The sequence below is a fragment of the Xiphias gladius genome, chromosome 12, assembly GCF_016859285.1.
Source record: "Xiphias gladius isolate SHS-SW01 ecotype Sanya breed wild chromosome 12, ASM1685928v1, whole genome shotgun sequence".
In the NCBI taxonomy this organism is placed as follows: domain Eukaryota; kingdom Metazoa; phylum Chordata; class Actinopteri; order Istiophoriformes; family Xiphiidae; genus Xiphias; species Xiphias gladius.
Window position 1 is genome coordinate 18,686,945 of NC_053411.1, and position 19,181 is coordinate 18,706,125.

Here is a 19,181-nt window from a genome sequence, read left to right on the forward strand (position 1 = left end):
TTTTGATCTACGCTCGAGGTTTGTTGAAAAGAAGAAAACGACGCCATAAATATCACCAGGCCTGTGCTTTAAGTTGCCTGTGTGAACAAAGCCGAAGCCTCAGAGTCTGCCTGTTTCATGATATGTACACAGTGATTTTGAAATCTTCTTTTATTGATAGAATGTTGAACATTAACTTATTTGTACTTCCATCCGTCCCTTTATCCTCTTCGGGGTCGCGGAGGGCTGCAACCTGTCCCGGCATGCGTTTTCATTTTTCCCCAGCAGACGTTTTGACTCGTCACAGCGGGAAGCGCAGAGTTTTTGCTAATAACAGTAACAATAGTTCCATTCTATGCAAGTGTCCCCGTGAACCATCATAGTGTGACTGCGAGCCAGCATGTGCAGGAACGGGGCCCTGAAACTAAAGCAGCTAACTTGAATTCAATCATTAATTAAAAATATTTAAACCTGTGTTTCTTCTACTGTGACATGCCCAAAATGTTTCAGTGAAAAAGGTCTATTGGCTGCTCATGTTCACACTCGCAGGAAATTCAGAGGAGCTTTCAGAGGGATTAGAGTCACCGGCCCACAGACGGAAACAAATGCCAGGTTCAAACCCCAACCTTCAGCGCTGACCACCGAGCCACCGTGCCGCCCACACGTTTGTGTTTGTCTGGTTACTGGAACTGGGGGGTGTCTGACTCCATATACTGTTCAGTGTCAATACAGTATATGATCAGTCAGCTGAATCAATGTGGAGTCCGGGCTGTTTACGTATTGACGAGACAAGCTAATGATTGATTGATGACGACATCGGCGGACAAACGATTTGTCAGATTGTCAGTTGAAGTGCTCCAGTTCAGATAGAATAACTGTTTCTCTGTCTGTATCTGTAGCTGTTTCTTCGTTATAAAGGACTTTTTGTTGTTTAGCGTAAGTCCGTTTTTTTTCTTTTTGTCTCTCCACAACAATATTTCTGAGCACACGAGAAAAAAGGAGAAAACATTTTTGTAAGAAGCTGAAGTGTAGGTCAACATATTCCGTTCATGTTTGCCAGGATGAGATCAGTGGGAGTTTCTCTTCTCTTGCTGTTTCTGCTCATCATTCGGTCTGACACAGTGAGTAAAGTGTTCAAAAAGGTTCCGTCATTTTCTTTGTCTCAATGCTTTGGGCCTTTTTTTCTTTTTTTTTTTTAAATCACATATATCAGGTAAAATTTGCTGCCATGTATTTCTGTTTGATGTCGCTTAGGGCAGGACAAAGTTGGTATGTAGATTAGTCTTGTAATGCATGGTAGTAGTTGAGTATGGCTAAATACAGTGTACATTTAGTGTTCCAAAATACAGTATAATATACTATTCTATGGCAGAACATAATTATGATTTTATGTATAACCACGGTGCAAGAAGCAATCGGACCTTTTACTTAAGTAAAAGTAGTATTACCGCAGTGTAGAAATACTACACTACTGCTCCAAGTAAAAGTCACCCATTTAATAGTTTACTTAAGTAAAAGTACAAAGGTCCTAGGTTTGGTTTTAGCACACTACTGTTCGATACTGCGCATTGAATTTTCCCAATTCAATTATTTATTGGCGAGTGCTTTTCATTCATTTGAGGCCAAATAAGGAATCGATGCATAGGGTAACTAATTCAAACTTTTGAAATGCAATCAATAAAAAATATATGTGTTAGTTAATAAGTCTACTTTAATATTCTGTCATTTAGAAATGAATGAAGAACAATTACTGAATTTAACAAGTAACAACTACTTTAAAAGAGATATAAAGTTGTACATCACCCGAAGATCATCTGAGGATATACATCATCTGATGATGTGCGTAACCATATCCTCTCCTGTTATATTGATAATAAGATCATGAGAATCCATCCTCCAAAAAATCCAACAGATCCAACAGATCCAACAGATCCAACAGATCCCACGCAAACCATGGCTTTCAATCACAACCCCAGCTCCCACCAAAGCCGCCACCCCAGAGTTCACCAGTCCCACCCACACAACCCCTGAAGTACCTGAGGAAGATGAGTTTCTGGGTCCAGCTGAGTGCCTGGAAAAGAAGTAGGTATATTTTGAGTTGGCTGGGCTTCTTTCTTTTGGTTGTGTAATTTCCTTTGTTGGTTTATATGGTCTGTTATACTTGTGGTTCCCTCTCCCTTCTTACTTTTTTTCTTTACTTACCGTTGCCATTGGTTTATCAGTAACGAACATTTAGGCTGCCTTGTTGGACATGCTGATTATAAAAAAAGGAATTCAAGACTTGTTTTTTGTTGTTGTTGTTGTTGGCTTACAACAGTCTGTACAGCTGCATCCATCTCATCCACAACATTTTTGTGGCCATTATTGGAGGATGACATCCCCATTCTCAATCCCGCCTACAAAGATCATATTGTATCGGTCCAACTTGGAAAACCGCCGTCAGTGAGCACGAAACCAGACCTGTAGATGTGGGGAGTGATTCAGAGGTCTTGAATTACCCTATTACACTTCTATCAAAGTTCTAAGATACTGACTCATAACCACTAGGTTGCAGAAAGACTACGATAACCGTTATGTTTACTTTGTGATTTGAGGCGCTCGCAAGCCATGTGTGTTCCGTGTGCAACTTGTGAGTTCCTTCGCAGATAAGGGAAGCAAAACCTTCAATGACTTGAAGGACAAAATCCATCAAAGTGATTTATCGCTGCAAACTCCCCACTGAATCAGTAGACCCAGAGGCGATTCTAACGCAGCAAGTCAAGCTGTCTGAGGCTCAATGCCACTTGAGTTAACTCCATGTTCTCAGCTCACTACAATGATCTGTGCATAAATAATGTGAGATTTCTCTGTGTTTGTAGCCTCTATGATCTCTCCGTCTACATTAATCAGGTTTACTCGTGCATCATGTGACCTAGTGTTTTGTCCTCCGTGGGAGCGTTGCATTGATGGACAATGCTCCTGTAAACCACCCTACCTGTGTCCCATTGATGATGTGTCCCCAGTCTGTGGGCGAGACCACAGGAACTATCGCTCCTACTGCCAGGTAAAACTGAAATATAGTGTTGGGTATTGACTGCTAGCTCTGAAATGGAACCAACTGTAGAAAGGAATTTGTTGTAGATATATAGATTTCTAAGAAGATCATCAGTGAAGAAGTGTCAAATTTTGACCGGCTGAATTTACATCTCTATCCCTTGTCAAGAATCAGAACCAGGATTTGAAATGATGCAGAAATGAACAGCAGACTCAGAATCTCTAAAAATCTAAGTGATAATCGTTACAGGCCTTCAGTACTTGGTTGGTTTCAGTAGTGAAACACTTTAAAGATCGTTAGTGAACGTAATTGGTTTTGGACATGAACATTTTATGATTAAGGCACCATTTAATTTTAAACAGTGGTAATCCGTTTTCCAGGTGATGGCTCTCTCGTGTCGGACCCAGAAACCGGCCATGTCCCACTTTGGGGAAAATTGCAGAGGTTCGCTCTCACAAATACATTCAGCACATTGTTATATTTATGGTATCATGTATGTTATAGTCCTTATTATAGTTAATGTTACCGTTATCTCTCTGTCACCACAGAAAGTTATCCAAAGTTCGAAAGTTTGATAGACCCAGACACAGGAGTGGTCAGGCTCCACATTCCCAACGATAATAACGCTGGAGAAAGGAAGGACTTACTGGTTTGTTGGAAGCTGTGGGACATGGCGGCTGCTAACGTGGCCTGCAAGGAGCATGGGAAGCCACTGTGAGAGTAGATATATTTACATAATGCACATGTACGATACGAAGCGCAAGGCTGTCACTCTATTCTAAATTGAAACAATCATTTGAACATGGGAAAAAAAATTGATAATCGCACTGTAACGACCTCTTCGAATTCAAAATGTATAGTCTATGAGTGCATCAATCCATTTGGAGTAGTTTACTTTGTGGTCCAGAGGTCACTCTTAAAACAACAAACAAATCTGAGGTCTCACCTTCTAGCTTTCCACCAAAATAACAGCTAACAGAAACCCCAGAAACGGCGGATGCAAGGTCACCTGTACAGCCTCAACTGCCTAATTTTACCACAGTCATCCTGAGCACCCTTGCCAGAAGCCCACAAAAAGGGCACCACCGATAAGATAGCAAAAATCTTATATGCATGTATGTAAAGATATGTTTCTGCTGTATGACACCACACTGGGCAGACTGTAATGAAGGGTCAGGGGTGCAATATATAAGTTGTCATCAAATTAGTGAATGAATTATGAGCTAGTTGGAGTTCTTTCAAACTTGACTTTTTGAAAAATTGACAGCCCTAATACATAGTGTACTGGAATGTATAAAGCCAAATGCCAAAAAGTAGATCGGAAACGTGCGATAAATATGTGTGCATTTCAACAATGAAAAAATTTGCCTTCCGAAACAGCAACAACTAAACTGCATTGTATCAATGACGCACAGTCATACCAACAATATGTCTTGTGTACAGGGGGGCAGCGATTGCTGATTCCGTCAGATACAGTTCCCTGAAAACCGACCATCATAACAAGCAGTTCCCAGGAAGCTGTGTTAGTGTCCGCTGCCAAGGTTATGAGACTTCCCTGGCTGAGTGTTTAATCTACGACCAGATCAGGATTGGCGACAGGAACGTCTCCAGAGTAACCTGTTATGAGGAATCACAGGTACCAAAAGGTCAGAAATATACTGATTCTACTCTATTGTTTTCATTTCTATCGATGCCTTCAGTGGGTTGTGCTTGCACAAGAAAATCCATGTTAACACTGTTGGGGTATTCACAGCTTTAAAAATTCTTCTAACATTGAGTTCATGAGTTGTGACATGCAATGACGCATTGACACTTGTGAATAACAACTCAAGATCCGTTAAGTCCTCCACTCCGGCCGATCTGCTCCTCTCACCTTTTATCCAGGGACACACATGGTCGAAGACCCCAAGGTGTTTATCTTCACCCTGACTCGTTACAATCAGCTAAAAGCTGCTCAAGTGTACACTCTAAGTTGTGGTCCAATTAAACCAAAGGGACAACATCATCTGCAAGTGAAGCAGATGCCACCCTAGTGTCACCAAACCGCACACAGTCTGGGCATCTGCTGTGACTTGATATTCTTTCCATGAATATCCCAGACAAACAGAGGAGGTAACAAGACACATCCTTGTCAGGGGCCAGAGCCCACATTTAAAATACTTGAAGTGAAGCCGAAAATGTTGACATAGGCCTCACAAGTGTTCAATACTTCCAACATAACACCCTATAGACCTTTTCTACAGCCACAAAAATACAGCATGTTGATCAGATTAGTCAATTTCCACGACCGCTCACTTTTCTGTAGGAGCAAATTCTGCATCGTTCCCCCAAATCTCACATCCGCCGTTCAGTCAGAGTTTCTCGAGAAACCTGAGCAGTAAGATTACACCAAATTTGGAACATACCCTTTGGATCTCCTTCATAAGTGTGGACCATCACCAGATGGTTTGCAGTCCTGCCAGTGAGGAGCTTTCTGTCTACCCTACTGACAATAAATCCCTCAAACCTTCAAGCCCTAACTCTCAGTCACTAGAGTCTTACCAAATCCTGCCTTTTGATTCTGTAACAACCATAGTGGCAGCCCTTTTGGCCTGTTGGAGATCCCTTTTGTCTTCATGTCAGACAGAGTCCTCAACCTAGTGATCCTAGAAATCCCTCAATACATATTTGGGTCTACCAGGACTGTCCAGCCGCCTTCTCCATAACCTCACCCCTTTCACAACAAGACACAGCTAAACCTCTATTTTCACCTGTGTCTCAAAAATTTGGCTATCAATTTATTACTTACTACAAATGGTTCAATCAAAAAGAAGAGGAAATGTAAGAGCAAGGGCAAGGGTCAGCAGTGGTCGAATATAGTCCAACCTTGCCCCACCCATTACCTTCTGTCTAGGATTTGGTGAACTACTCAGTTATGATCGCCCAGCCACCATTCCAACCATCAAGCAACAAGTCACAGTGATTCCCCAGGTAGTCCAGGTATAACAGTTGGCCAACGTTAACCCAAGGCTGGCCTGAGTGCTAATAAGGGGCACTGATTTTCAGCCCCAATTAGTCCACAGCCCCAACTTAATCTCTAGCTAAGTCGGGCCGCCTTTATGCGACCAAACTGACATTTGTGTCACTTATCAGCAATGATACTCAGCTGTGACTGTTTAGAATCAATCATAATAGGTCTTCATGAAATACCATATGTCTGGCCTCTCACCTGACATCTAATTTTCCTTGGACTCAGGATTGTATTGCCTCCATGGCCAATGATGCACATAAACCCATCCACGATTATCAATTTAAGAAGTTATCTCTTGTACTGTAAACAGTTACACTTTTCACTGTTCTGATATTCTGTGCCCATGCGTTTCAGAGGACTGTGGCTTCAAATGTGTAAACACGAAGTGTGTGTCTCTGACCCAGACCTGTGATGGAGTTGACGACTGCGGCGACCGCAGTGATGAAATGTGCTGCAAAAGTAAATCAAACACACACACACACACATTCACATAAGTAGATTTAATAACCCAGTAAGTCCCGTCTCTCACGATGTGAATTATTTTGCTCATCAGATTGCAGGAAAAGTAGTGTCCACTGTAAGACGGGTGTGTGTATACATAAAGATGCGCTCAACGACGGCCAGATGGACTGTCTGGATGGCAAGGACGAATTAATCCGACACACATATGTGGAAAGAAGTGAGAGACACACACTTTTTACCAAACCACATCTACCCCCGTTCGATTTTAGAAATAATTGAAAGGATTTTTGTTCTGTGTGCAATTTATTTTTTTCCCCTTCAAGAACGTTTAAACCAGTACTCAACCAGACTTGATGGTTACAGTTACTGTCTTGATGGTCTGGCTCCAACAAACAGAAAGTGAAAAAGCAAAATTTTTTTACAGGCAAACTCAAACTCAAACGTTTGGGAAAAAGTTTTGGGAAAAAGGACAACAATAGTTGGCTGACCATTTCATGTGGCTGGGTTTATATAGTACAGTAAGAACAATAAGTAGTCCAGTAACCATAACCATCTAAGTTTGAGCAGACCAACTTTAGGAATACCATTCCTAAAACCAGTAGGTTTTTATACATAATTGTGGCGTTGTCCGAGTATAAACACAGTGCTGGGTCTCGATTTGACAAGGTACCAACACCGGTCTGATTTTCTGCACCCTGTGTGTTTGTATTCATAATATATATATATAATATATATATCTGTAATCTTCCACAGAGTCAGTGAGGGGGCACGGAAGACTCACAAATTTTGGTATGGCTATGGCGAATGTGTGCCCAGCAGTGGGTTGAACCTGTCATAGGAAACTGTTGTTGTTGTTGTTAGTGGTGGCGATGATAATGACATTTGTTTTTTCTGCATTTCAGAGTACGTCTCTCCCAAAGAAGGTATGTAACATAAACAGTGACACTTTCCGCGTAGTATTATCAGAAGCTGTAGTACACTTTATGGCCAAAAGTATGTGGACATCCCTGTACATATACTGCTTTTCCTTAGTTCAAATGACAGGAAAAATAACTTACTCACAACTTTGTGGCAATAGTTTGGGAAAGGTTTGGTTTCCCGTTTCAACGTGACAATGCCCCTGTGTACAGAAAAAGCTCCGCAAAGAAATGTTTTTCCCAGTTTGATGCGAAAGAACTTCACTCGCCTGCACAGAGCCCTGACTTCAACCCTATCCAGTAGCTTTGGAATTTCCCGTAACACCGACTGTGAGCCAGACCTTATCACCAAACATCAGTGTTGGACCTCTGTAATGCTGGCTGAATGGGAGCAAATTCCTGCAGCAGGTTCAACATCTGGTGCAAAGCCAGAAACCAGAGGAGCAGAGGCTGTTATGTTAGCACATTAATGCCCATGGTTTTGTGCATTAATGTGCTAACCAAACATTAATCAGCTACCTACGATGGATTGCTCCCTCTGGGTTGGGAGTGAGTTGACGCTCCGACCGAAGTATCTCTGGGTCTTGTTCAGGAGGGAGGGTAAAAGGGTGCGTGAGATTGATGGGCGGATTAATGCGGGTGTTGTGCTGGACAATTGTGATGAAGAGGGAGCTGAGCTGGAAGGCAAAGCTTTCGATCTACCAGTCTATCTACATTTCAATCCTCACTTACAGTCACGAGCTTTTGGGTAGTGACTCAAAGAATGAGATTGCGGATACAAGAGGCCAAAATGAGAAATTCTCGGTGGGACGGCTGGATGTGTGGACGGATGGATGTTCCCCTATCACATGTGGCTGGAACGGTTGGGTGTCCACATAATTTGTCCAAGTTCTTCACGTTGTGCAGTGACGCAGTCAGGTTAAGTCCAAGTCCAGCCAGGTCACCAGATCACCTTATCTTGTCCAAGACCAAGTTATCCAGACCCAGTCTCATCACAGCCATATATGAATTTCAAAGTTATGTCTGTCTAGAAACAAGGATCAACAGAGAGCATCTGGAGTCCAAGTTACAGTGTGGAATTCCCAATGCAAACACCGTGGATGATGAAGTGGTGGAGGAGCGAGGAAGGAGCACCCGTTTCAAGAGAGTGGTGGGAGGAGCCCCGGCAAAACCGGTCAGTTGGAAACACACCTGTCTGTCTATTTTCGGTACATTCATTTAAAGCTGTGTATCAGCACTATCATTGTCGTTTCTTATATCAGTGGTTCCCATTTTGTGAGTTTTGTCAGTTGTTCTCGCACGGCCTCAATTCTTTCATATAACCTTCCTGTGGTTTCCCGGTGGCTCGCAACTCTGTCAAACGCTCTCTTCAACACAACCAAAAAGGCCACCACCTTTCCCATCTCTACCGTTCATCCCATTTAACGTGATTGTGGCAAAAGCCATTTGAAGGTGATTTTTCCACCATTGGCTTTCGGGAGAAACTGTGAAATCCGTAGCTCTGATCTGGGGAATTACTTCTTTCCTTTAAATCATACTGGAGGACATTTACTGTGAAAAACAAAACATGAACCAAAAAATTTAAACATGAGCGTAGGTTATGAAATGCAACATTTCAAATCAAGCTAAAAAAGCTCAAATTAAATTAAAATGGACTCATTTTGTACAAGTCATCATGTATCGTAACGAACATATAGTTTCAAATGAAAACTGTGTCTGCTTGTTCCTGTTTTTCCGTCTGCAGACTCAGATCCAGTGGCAGGTCGCTCTAGAGGACAACAGGAAGATTGACTGTGGAGGAGCTTATATCGGAGGCTGCTGGGTCATCACCGCCGCTCACTGCGTCAGGTGGGACGAATGTTGGCGTAGAACAAGTAAATGATGAAGCAGTCGCATTAGTTTGAAATACTGGTAGTGGTTGGGTCCAAATCTCAGACGACCCCTGATTATAGGACAGCAACCCCCTGTTCAAATAGCTCTTTTTGGGGGAGGGAGTTTTCAAAGACACAAAACAAATTCCGACTCCTCCTGCTGGGAACGTTTTGGAATTCGCTATTAACAGCTCCTGTTTGTTATGTAACCAGTGGATGTGCAGACCGCTATCACTGGATTATTTTGATACTGGTGAAAACTTGAAAAGACACCGTACACAGACGTGATGAAACCCACCACCAACCGTTCATTCAAACGAACAAACAACCATCAATGCAACGTTCTTTGTATACGACGGTGTCGGACCAGCTCTCTCTCCCCCACTTTTTCTTCTATTCTGGCCTGTGCCGTATTATTTTATAAATGTAATAGTAGCGGTGGTACATATTGTGGCGGCAGCAGTTGTCTTAAAAATCAGTGTAGCTGTAACGGCGTTAGCAAACACAGTGGTTTGTAGGTGTAGAAGCAGCGGTGGTGGCAGCCGTAGTAGTTTTTTCTCGACTCGCGCTCTCTCTGTCAGCAGTAATAATACTAGTCTTAATAATAGTCCCTAACCCATGTCTCTTTACCAGACCCAACCCCTCTGCGTTCAGGGTGAAGTTTTCTATCTGGAAGAAGTCCAGAGCTCAAAACACGACTGACATTGTTCCTGTTGAAGATATCCGCATCCATCCCAAGTACGAATCTACCTTCCCATCTGTGTCATAACCCTGTCCAGCTCAAACATTAACTTTAATTTAATGGTGACAGAATGGGCAAAAATCTTAAAATGATTTGGTTATTTTAATGTCCTGCAGGTACAACGCCAGTAGCTACGAAAACGACATTGCTCTGGTGAAGCTGGAGGAGCTTCCGTTTGAGGACAAATGTTTGTTGGACAACCCGGCCGTCAGCGCCATCTGTGTTCCCTGGTCCACCAAACTCTTTCATGCCAACCACACCTGCAGCATCTCTGGATGGGGGCGAACCGCAGGTTTTTACATTACGGTCCAGCTTCTGTGTCACCGCGCGGTAGAAAGTTACGGGAAGAACTGTAAAAAAAACCAGATCCTCCTGGGGCGAGGGCAGTTTAGGAAATAATGATGACCAAAGATACCCAGTGGAGCGAAAATGAGTTACTTATTACAAGTTATTACACTTACTACAAGACTCCTTTGAAATAAGTCAGAAAATAAATGGTAAAATGGTATGTTAATAACTTGATTTTATCTGACATCAACGTACTTTTCGCAGGCTTTAAACATATTCCAATAATGAGCCCTTCCTGTGTGTCATCGATATCAAAAGATGGCATTTTGTGAAACAAAACTTTTGCCAAGTGTTAAGGATTAAAATAGCAATTATATTAACTTCATTGTTATTATTCAGAAATTCTCATATGTATTTTGTGGCATGAAAAGCTTTTAACTGCACTAAAAGCGACATTTCGCAAACAGAATTCATTTTGGTCGACATTCAACGTTTCGTGGGTCGAAATTACTTTTATCCCTGGAAAAGACCTGCACACAAAGCTTCATACACTACATCATGGATCAACTCATCAGTCGTCAGTTAGCTTGAGTGTCGGAAAATGAGATTAGTCCGTTTGAAAGTTATCAAGTCAATGTTTAATAACGGTGCCTTTGTGTACAGATGGCAGAGCAGCTCAGGTGTTGCTCTGGGCCAACGTATCCCTCATCGACGACTGCCAGAGATTCTACAACGATCGCTTCAAACCAGGCATGACGTGCGCAGGTGGGTGTGTAACTTGGTCGCTGATCTACGGTATGTACAATAAAACAGGATGCCTTACAGACATTGTGCAGGTGTAACTTTGTGTGAGCGTGTGTGTGTGTGTTTGCAGGGGATCTGGAAGGCAGGGTGGACTCTTGTCAGGGGGACAGTGGCGGTCCTCTGGTTTGTACAGATGAACTGGGTCGCTCCTACCTGTGGGGGATCGTCAGCTGGGGAGGGAGGTGTGGTCAGGCAGGATCCCCCGGCGTTTATACACAGGTGAAATACGACTAAACGTTTTCTACACAGAAAGAAACATATACAGAACGTACTGAAGGGCACGTGTGCATATATGTACCAGAAAGGTCCCTATACACGATACTGAACATGCGTACAAAGATACAAACGGAAAATATAAGTACACCTATATACATAGGGAAAACATATATACGGCCCTCAGATAAATTATACGCCTGGATGCATACGTAGAGAAAATACATGCATACCTAGATACACAATAAAAATGCATTTCTACATGTATACGAAGAAAAAAATACAAATATGCCTTAGGGCAAATAAATGTATAAATATATAAAGTGGGAAAATATACATACACATAGAAAATGGATGTATACATACATACATATACATACATATATATATAGATGTATGCATACTATCTACACAGGAAAAATACATGTATATATGTAATATTTATTTGTTTTACACAGGTAAAAGGAATAATACAGCACATAATATACACAGGTATATTACGTATAAATTTAATCCATAGAAAATTTAAGTAAAATACATAAAGTATTTTTACTATGTACTTGCATTATAATGCAAATGCTTGATATACAGTGTATATGTGTAATATACCTTATGAGACATAATACACAGGTGATGTAATTGCACAGTTAAATATATTTAATTATGTAAACACTGTATAATATCTTTATACGGTCATTTGATATTTAATGGTCAAATAGATTTCACGTGTGAGCGAAGATTTCCCCTCTTATTTATTTATTATTTCTATTTCTCTCATCTATATCTCACTGACACTTTGTACCTCAAATGTTTATTTAGGAAGTATTTGATTTTCTTCTCGATATTAGAAATATTAACCCAGCCTTCACGTTCAAAGGCAAAAAAATTACGTTTTCAAATGCCAACAGTAAACTCACACATGAACACCAGAAAACACACACAGTGAATTCACATGGCTCCATTGTTAATTATTAGATTTGCTTTAATCCCAGATTTCACTGTTTGACAGCAGTGCAAACACATAGCCGGAGGGAAAAAAAGATGGTAGCAAACAAAACATTTGGACATCAGATATTACAAAGGGAAACCGCAGTACAGTCAACTACATCGCTCGCTTTCGTGTTCAGTGTTTGACCTGCACAGGTACACAGATAGTATCACGTAACGTTAATATCGATTCCATCTGTCCCTCTCTCTGACAGGTCGCTCATTACTTTGAGTGGATCAGACTTCATACGGGTTGGCCTGCAGTCACCATGTTTAATTCATGATGAAGCAAACGCACACACGCAAAACTCTACTTTTTAAATACTTGGCGAGTCGTACTCGTTGGTGATTGAAGTCGTTTTTTCACAGGTATTTCACCCTGGCTGCAGCTTGTGTGATGATGGCCACTCTGTTTACTGTGAATAAAACTTTGTCGAGCCGAAGTGTTTTCATTTTCAAAAAAATCGCATACTTAGAATAGCTCTTTTTTGTTTAATGGTTGTATTGGTGATAAAAAAAAGCCAGTTTGTGCCCAATAAATTTGCCAGTAAATTCTATGGCCAATGAAATATTGACCTATGTTTAGATAGCTAATATTAGCCTGACATCTCTCTACAGGTATCAGTAACTTACAGTTTTCTAAATGTACTGCGACCAAAATATAAGTTTCTGCTTCAACAGCTAGCACATCTCTTCAGCCGAGGCAAAGACTAGAATGTACTGTGTGTATATTGCTGTTCTACGTAAGCGCGGGATGAGTAGTGAGTCATCTGAAATATTTTAACATTTCACAGGAGAAAAAAAAAGGGCTTTTAATACGTAAGGAAAAAAAAAATCTGTTTTGACATATATTTGATAGATTCAAAGAGATAGCAGAAGAATAAAAAGAGCAACAGAGGATAGGAATTTCCCTTGACAAAGTCAGGTGGCATGGAAACAAACATTTTTCAGAAACAAGGACTTCAAAAAAAGAGAAAATGAGCCAAAATCTCAGGTGGCTTTTTGCGGTTGAACCGGTTCGACCGGCAGCCGCAGCTGAATGGCGCTTCTCAGCCTCCTAAGGTCGTCCTCCACCTGCACAAACACACACCGTTTTTCAGCTGACGCATGCGAGGTACGTCCAGCTGTGGGGGTCTGGTGACCTCCCCTTGTTTCTGACGTTCTGACAGCAACTAAAACCGTGCTGAACATTTCATCTCACACATTCATCTTGGTTTGTCAGGAGCAAACAGTAACAAGCCAAAGCAAACTTTACGGACTGTTTCCCTTGTGTAAATGGTCACATTGTGTGTTGTGTCAAGTCTAAGGCCCTGCTGCGCCTCACAGCTAATCTGCCTACTTCTTGCGTGTCGTTTTAGTATCACGTACCTACGACTTCTGTAAGTGTAAGTCAAACTTCTACCGTGAACTTATTTTAAAGAGCGACTTAGCAGCAGCTGAAAGTCCTGTGCTGTGTCACAGTGGACTCCGGGGTGTGGCGGTACACCGTGGCATCACCGGTGGGTGGGGTTACAGGTGCGACCCGTCAGGGATGCCGGCTGGCGTCGGGGTCGGAACGGATCAAAACGTTCACCCAGAGAGGACAATGCAAACACTGCTGTTCAGCCATGATGTTAGGTTACTCTTGAGTTTCAAAGTTTTACTCTTATGGCTGTTTTCCCTTTAAAGTATTTTGTAACTTGTTTTTTCTTAAAGTACCGCATCCTGAAAATGAATATGATTCCTATGAGGTGATTCTCAATATCTTTCTGATTGAATAGCTTTGGATTCACGACTATAAAGATGTTTTATACTGATTTGGACTGACCGAAGAAGCCGTTTGGGTAAAGGCGGTTCGCTTGCGGTCCCGTGTGTGTTCGAGTCTTGTGGTCGGCGTGTCAAAAATGTCAGTGCGTTAACAGTGTGCTCACCTTTGCCAGCTCGTCCTTCAGCTCGTTGTATTTTTGAGCGTCGAATTTCTGCTGAGTCGCTCTCTGGTGGAAGAAGTGAAGGAACTGACGGTCCCTCACGTCCGGGCAGAGGAAATCCTGCGACGCACGCAGTCACACAAACACGATGATAAAGCGCGGACACACATTCGTACTTGTCCTCACTGACAGAATACATTCCCTGGCTCCAAACACTTGCGTGAACCCAAACCTAATTCTACCCTTGGCCCCTAAAGGCAAGTCTCAACCCTCAAACAGTCCGATGATAAACTGAAGACCAGTTCAAACGTCCTCGCTCATATGGTTCCAAAATATGAATTGGTCCTCACAAAAGTAGAAGACAAAAACAGGGTCCTTCTACCTGTTTGGTGAGGACGTAGTAGGCGAAGAAGATCATGCTGGTGGTGTAGGAGATGAAGTAGGTGACTGGCTCCATGATGTCCCAGGCAAACACATACCTGACACACACACACACACACATTATTACAGGCTACCTGAGTGCAGTAAACTCTCACGTTCCAGGCTTGTGAATGTGTGCGTTCATCACCAGGTGAGGTAACCCAGGAATCCTCCCTGCAGGGACAGGTAGGCAAGCCCCAACCACCCCAGCATGGATGCTTTAGACTCGGCCTCCTGCGCCATCCGGAGTTTAACCTATACACACACAGGCCCGTTTCCGTCACTGCAGAGGACACTGCATTGACTAGTATTTGTTTCAGCAGGGAGAATATGGAAGGAGGGTGTAAACTTTCATTTTAAATCAATACCAGTTTGTAATGCTATTGTTTGAATGGTTCTAATAATCCTCCTATGTCGTGAAATACATATATACACAAACTTTCACTGTATTCAGTATGAAGTAATAGCAGCATCTGATGTGTAGTAGTAATCCCCAGTGTGTGGTAGTAGTGCTCCGTGTGTTTGGCGGCAGCGCTCGTATCAGTACTGTTTTAGTCCACGGTAGCGGCGGTATTTGATGTGTAGTACCGTCTCCAGCGGCCTCAGCCGCTGTTTGAGCTGCTCCTGCCTGATCAGCAGCTCCGAGTGTTTGACGTGTTGCTGCCGAGGAAGATTCAGCGCCGAGTGAAGCAGGTGGACCACGTACTTCACGTCGTCCAGACCCAACACGTGTTCGTGAGACGAGCCTGATGCGCAGAGGAAGAGGCGTTTGCGGCGGCGTCTTTAGCGTTACACGTGCGAAATACCACATTTTAAATTTTGACTGACCCAAAAGTTGTATTTTCCCATTTCCGTAACGCAAACACGTCTGAAGTGCTAATAGCGACCCCTAGAGACACACGCAGGTTGTACCTTGTCCGAGGGAGCGAACGTTGTGTGTGACGTCATTGATGACAAGCTGGAAATCTTTATACAGAACAGTTTCCATGAAAGTGCACGAGGAGATTCTCTGTCCATCTGGTGAAAGAAAGTACAGTTTAGTTAGTTTTTGTGTATCCGTAACTCGTGTGCCTGCATTATTGTTACTCGTGCGTGTTTCAGTTTAATTTTTAGACCTTGTGAGGACATTTTAAAAAGTGAAGACATTTCACTCAGGATATTTGTAGAAAATCAGAATTTTCTGTTGGACATTGGGGACATTCTCTAGGAAGTCGAGAACCTTTTTAACAGTGTAGACATTTTTGCATAGTGATGATGTTTGTTGCAATTGAGAACATTTTTAGAAAGTAGGGACATTAGTGGAAAAGTGGGGGGAACTTTAACTTCAAGGTTAGAATTAAGTTTCAGTTAGAGTTCGTGTTACATGCTGGGGACCTTACAAGGGTGGCAGTTCACGAGTTTGCGTTACCTCCATTGAGCAGGGCGGCGCTGTGCACTCCGGGGTCTTTGGTTGCGATGTCTCGCAGCAGGTCACCCACGGTGGTCAACATGGGAGTCAGAGTGAAACGACCCTCCTGACCTCCGGGCAGACGCAATGAGAGGACCGGGCGACCGAGGCTGTAGTGGACAGACACATCTGAAAGACAGGGAGGGATGTACATATCAGTCACACTTTGGTATTTTCTTTGAACTACACAGCTTAAGCAAACAAAATTACAGCGTGGTCATCAGTGAGCTTTGGAGGTGTTGGTAGGGGTATTTTTGAGGTTTGGACCGAGCCAGACTAGCTGTTTTCCCCATTTCCCGTCTTTATGCTAAGCTAGGCTAACCGCGTCCTGACTCCGGCTCTGTACTTAACAGGCAGACGTGAGATTGATATTAATCTTGTGTATTTACCCCAACGTTAAACTATTCCGATCAAGGGACTTTGGAAAGAAAAAGAAAGAGACAGAGTTTACCTTTGGTTGGGGGTCGACTGCTGTAACTGGAAACGACACAGCCGGACCAGACTGAACTGGACTGAGAGAAAAAAATGAATTATCACACGTTTCCGACTCTGGTATGTTCCCTGACAATCGTGGATATTGAACCAGCAACCTTTTCGTCTTCTAAAAGAAATGAACTTTCTTTCTGTTGGCTCCTGTGTGTGTGTGTGTGTGTCCGGTTAAGTAGTTTTAATACCTAAACCCAAGCAAAACTTAACCACAGAGGCGGCAGGTAAGGAACTTCTCACGTGAATCATTTTCTGTATTAGATGGGCGTGGTTACGGAAACAACTGAACTGAGAAAAAGAGAGAAAACCTGAACGGTTGAGGGACATAGAGAAAGAAATGGAAGGTACGGAGAAAGAGAGAGAGAGAGACGTGCTCGAAAGCTGCACGTCCTAACAGTTCAATCACACAGGCCTTTCTATACATGTGAGGACCCCCATCGTCATGATGCAGTCCCTAGCTGCATGCCCTAACCCTAAGGGGCCTGTATACTCCGTCAGAACTGCTTGTCAGATGGCTGGATAGCTTCAGAGACGTTCGCGTCCACTTCAAGCCTGGGTTTGAACTTCTCTCTCTAGCTCTCACAGCTAGCCCCTCTACATGACGCTGACCAGCGTGGCCAGTCGCACAACTACAGTATAAAGGCTTCTTCTTCTGACGTGGTCACACGCCATGTCAAGCGAAGCGGAGGACTGGCCAAAATGTCCTCGCAACGCAGAAATGTCCTCGCTGCGATGGTTTTGAACCTGAAGATGGTCCCCACAAAGATAGCAATACAAGCTCACACACACACACACACACACACACACACACTTTGTCTCCTTCTCTTGTCTTGACATGTTGTGGTTTAGCACTCACAGCAGTAGCAGTGGGAGTAATACTAGTACTAGCAGTAAAACGTATGTAGGTGTAACGCTAGTAGTTGTGGTATACAGAAGCAGTATTGGCAGTGGTTGCAGTATTAGAGGTAGTAACAGAAGAAGTAGAAGCAACAGTATTAGTAGTATAAGTATATAGTGAGCAGTATTTGTGTACCAGACGGTTGTAGAAACGTTAGCGGTTGGATTTGTTAAAACTCTGATGCAATGACAGAGATTCAGACCTACAACTTGCATAACAGTCGAACATTTCAAGGAGAGTTGTCATTTTTCGACTTAATAAATAGTTCAACTTGTTTGTTTCTGCGGTGGTGTCAGTTACACAAAATACAAAATACATACGGTTTAGTTAAATCAATAACAATGGATGAAAACTGTAACATTTATCCCATATCTGTCCTTTCACTCAGAACCCCCGAGATTTGAAGTTACTTTGAAATCGAAGATTTCCGAAAAAAGTTTAACCATGTCAAACTCACTGTGTAGATCCTGAGTCTTTTGGGTCGAGAGCAGCAGTAACCAAACCTGCAGAGAAATCTGGAGACAAACATGACGAGATGCTGAACCGCAGGCAGAAGTGAAGTGAAGAGCTGAAATTTCTTTCCAGTGCCATAAACCGGCCGATGTGAATGTTTGAAATGTCAGCGAGGCGAGTAGGAACAGGTTTCATGGCGGGCTGAGCCCCAGGAAGGCCAGCGGGGAAGTTAACCCTTACCTGACTCAGGTAAGAGTTCACTTCCCCGCTCGCCTTCCTGGGCGGTCTCCTAAACGGGATTAAAAATGGTGTGGAAACACACCAGAAGGCTTGTTTTTCTTTTTCTTGTCAGTGTAGTAGCAGACAGAGGCAGCACTGCTCACGTTACGTACCGATGTTCTACCCCGTTCAGGTTGAAAACCTGCTTTAAGATGGTGTCAAACCAAAATTCAAAACGCCAAACGCAAGCCCTTTTTACGTTTTTATTTTGACCTAGAACTTGAGTTGAAACCAAACTTCAACTTAAGTTGTTTATGAGGAAAGAAAGAAATAAAAACAAAGGATGGAACGAATGGCAACTTTCTATAACAATGCCTAATATTTTCTTCATATTAAGATCATCATAATATGTTTTATAGTTTAATCTGTAAAGTAACTAGTAACTGCAGCTGTTGTAACTGTAGCGGGGTAGAAGTAAAAAGTAGTATGAGGCTGAAATAGTCAGGGGAAAGCACAAAAACTACAGAAACGCACTTATATACAGAACGTGGATGAATATACTTAATTACATTCCACCACTGCATTTTCCACACACAATTCTTGTCTAATATGACAGGTTATAACGGGCTAATATTTCTGCAGCCCACTGCTGCAGGATTATAATCCCTGGAGTTGCCCATGTAGAATTATGAATTTACAAGACAAAGTCCCATTTAGTTAAAAATCAGTATGATGCTGCCGTAGACCTGAGAGGGAGCGATGAGAAAGGATGCAGCAAAGCCTGCATCGGCTACCAAAACACGGTCTGTCGTATACATTTCAATGTGTGAAAATGTAAAATACACATTTACGCGTCTGCAAAGCAAACAGAACAATGCAATTTGAAAATAAAGGTGAAAACATGCTGCGGTGCTGATATAAAGAACGTGAATGCAGCTCTTGTTGAGCTACAAGCTACAGCAAACCTGCCAGAGTTACATATGTATATTTCCGCAACAGATGACACGACCTGTCACGAGGCCTTCAACATTTTTCAACAGCAGA

The 19,181-nt window shown here is 42.6% G+C and overlaps 2 protein-coding genes across 5 annotated transcripts; one reads left to right on the top strand and one right to left on the bottom strand.

Moving 5' to 3' along the window:
• Positions 1–581: 581 nt before the first annotated feature.
• cfi (complement factor I) lies at positions 582–12,874 on the top strand. Of its 4 annotated transcripts, none has more exons than XM_040140745.1 (17): positions 582–1,100; positions 1,883–2,061; positions 2,869–3,022; positions 3,394–3,457; positions 3,562–3,727; positions 4,457–4,659; positions 6,378–6,482; positions 6,577–6,702; positions 7,239–7,274; positions 7,388–7,408; positions 8,434–8,576; positions 9,147–9,250; positions 9,907–10,011; positions 10,132–10,307; positions 10,967–11,068; positions 11,178–11,326; positions 12,523–12,874. In XM_040140745.1, exons 1-17 carry the CDS (start codon positions 1,029–1,031, stop codon positions 12,589–12,591), a joined length of 1,974 nt encoding a protein of 657 aa, XP_039996679.1. In that variant the 5' UTR covers positions 582–1,028; the 3' UTR covers positions 12,592–12,874. The 4 variants fall into 4 exon arrangements, with proteins under 4 accessions (XP_039996679.1, XP_039996680.1, XP_039996681.1 ...); XM_040140746.1 differs by having other exon boundaries at positions 1,892–2,061; XM_040140747.1 differs by lacking the exon at positions 582–1,100 and having other exon boundaries at positions 1,929–2,061; positions 2,838–3,022.
• LOC120797283 (calcium uniporter regulatory subunit MCUb, mitochondrial-like) lies at positions 12,812–17,994 on the bottom strand. Its single transcript, XM_040140820.1, has 9 exons — positions 17,923–17,994; positions 16,533–16,593; positions 16,043–16,210; positions 15,547–15,651; positions 15,223–15,380; positions 14,783–14,889; positions 14,597–14,693; positions 14,218–14,334; positions 12,812–13,381 (listed from the first exon to the last, which is right to left on the bottom strand). Exons 1-9 carry the CDS (start codon positions 17,992–17,994, stop codon positions 13,298–13,300), a joined length of 969 nt encoding a protein of 322 aa, XP_039996754.1. The 3' UTR covers positions 12,812–13,297.
• Positions 17,995–19,181: the final 1,187 nt, after the last annotated feature.

Bases quoted from the DNA above. Each gene is read 5' to 3' on its own strand.
- LOC120797283 (XM_040140820.1), bottom strand. From the start codon at position 17,994: ATGTTTGTCTCCAGATTTCTCTGCAGGTTTGGTTACTGCTGCTCTCGA. The intron at 15,381-15,546 runs GTACAACCTGCG...TCTGCGCATCAG, and splicing joins CGTTCGCTCCCTCGGACAAG to GCTCGTCTCACGAACACGTG. The intron at 14,335-14,596 runs GTAGAAGGACCC...CGTGCGTCGCAG, and splicing joins ACTACGTCCTCACCAAACAG to GATTTCCTCTGCCCGGACGT.
- cfi (XM_040140745.1), top strand. From the start codon at position 1,029: ATGTTTGCCAGGATGAGATCAGTGGGAGTTTCTCTTCTCTTGCTGTTT. The intron at 2,062-2,868 runs GTAGGTATATTT...TACATTAATCAG, and splicing joins GCTGAGTGCCTGGAAAAGAA to GTTTACTCGTGCATCATGTG. The intron at 3,728-4,456 runs GTGAGAGTAGAT...TCTTGTGTACAG, and splicing joins AAGGAGCATGGGAAGCCACT to GGGGGCAGCGATTGCTGATT.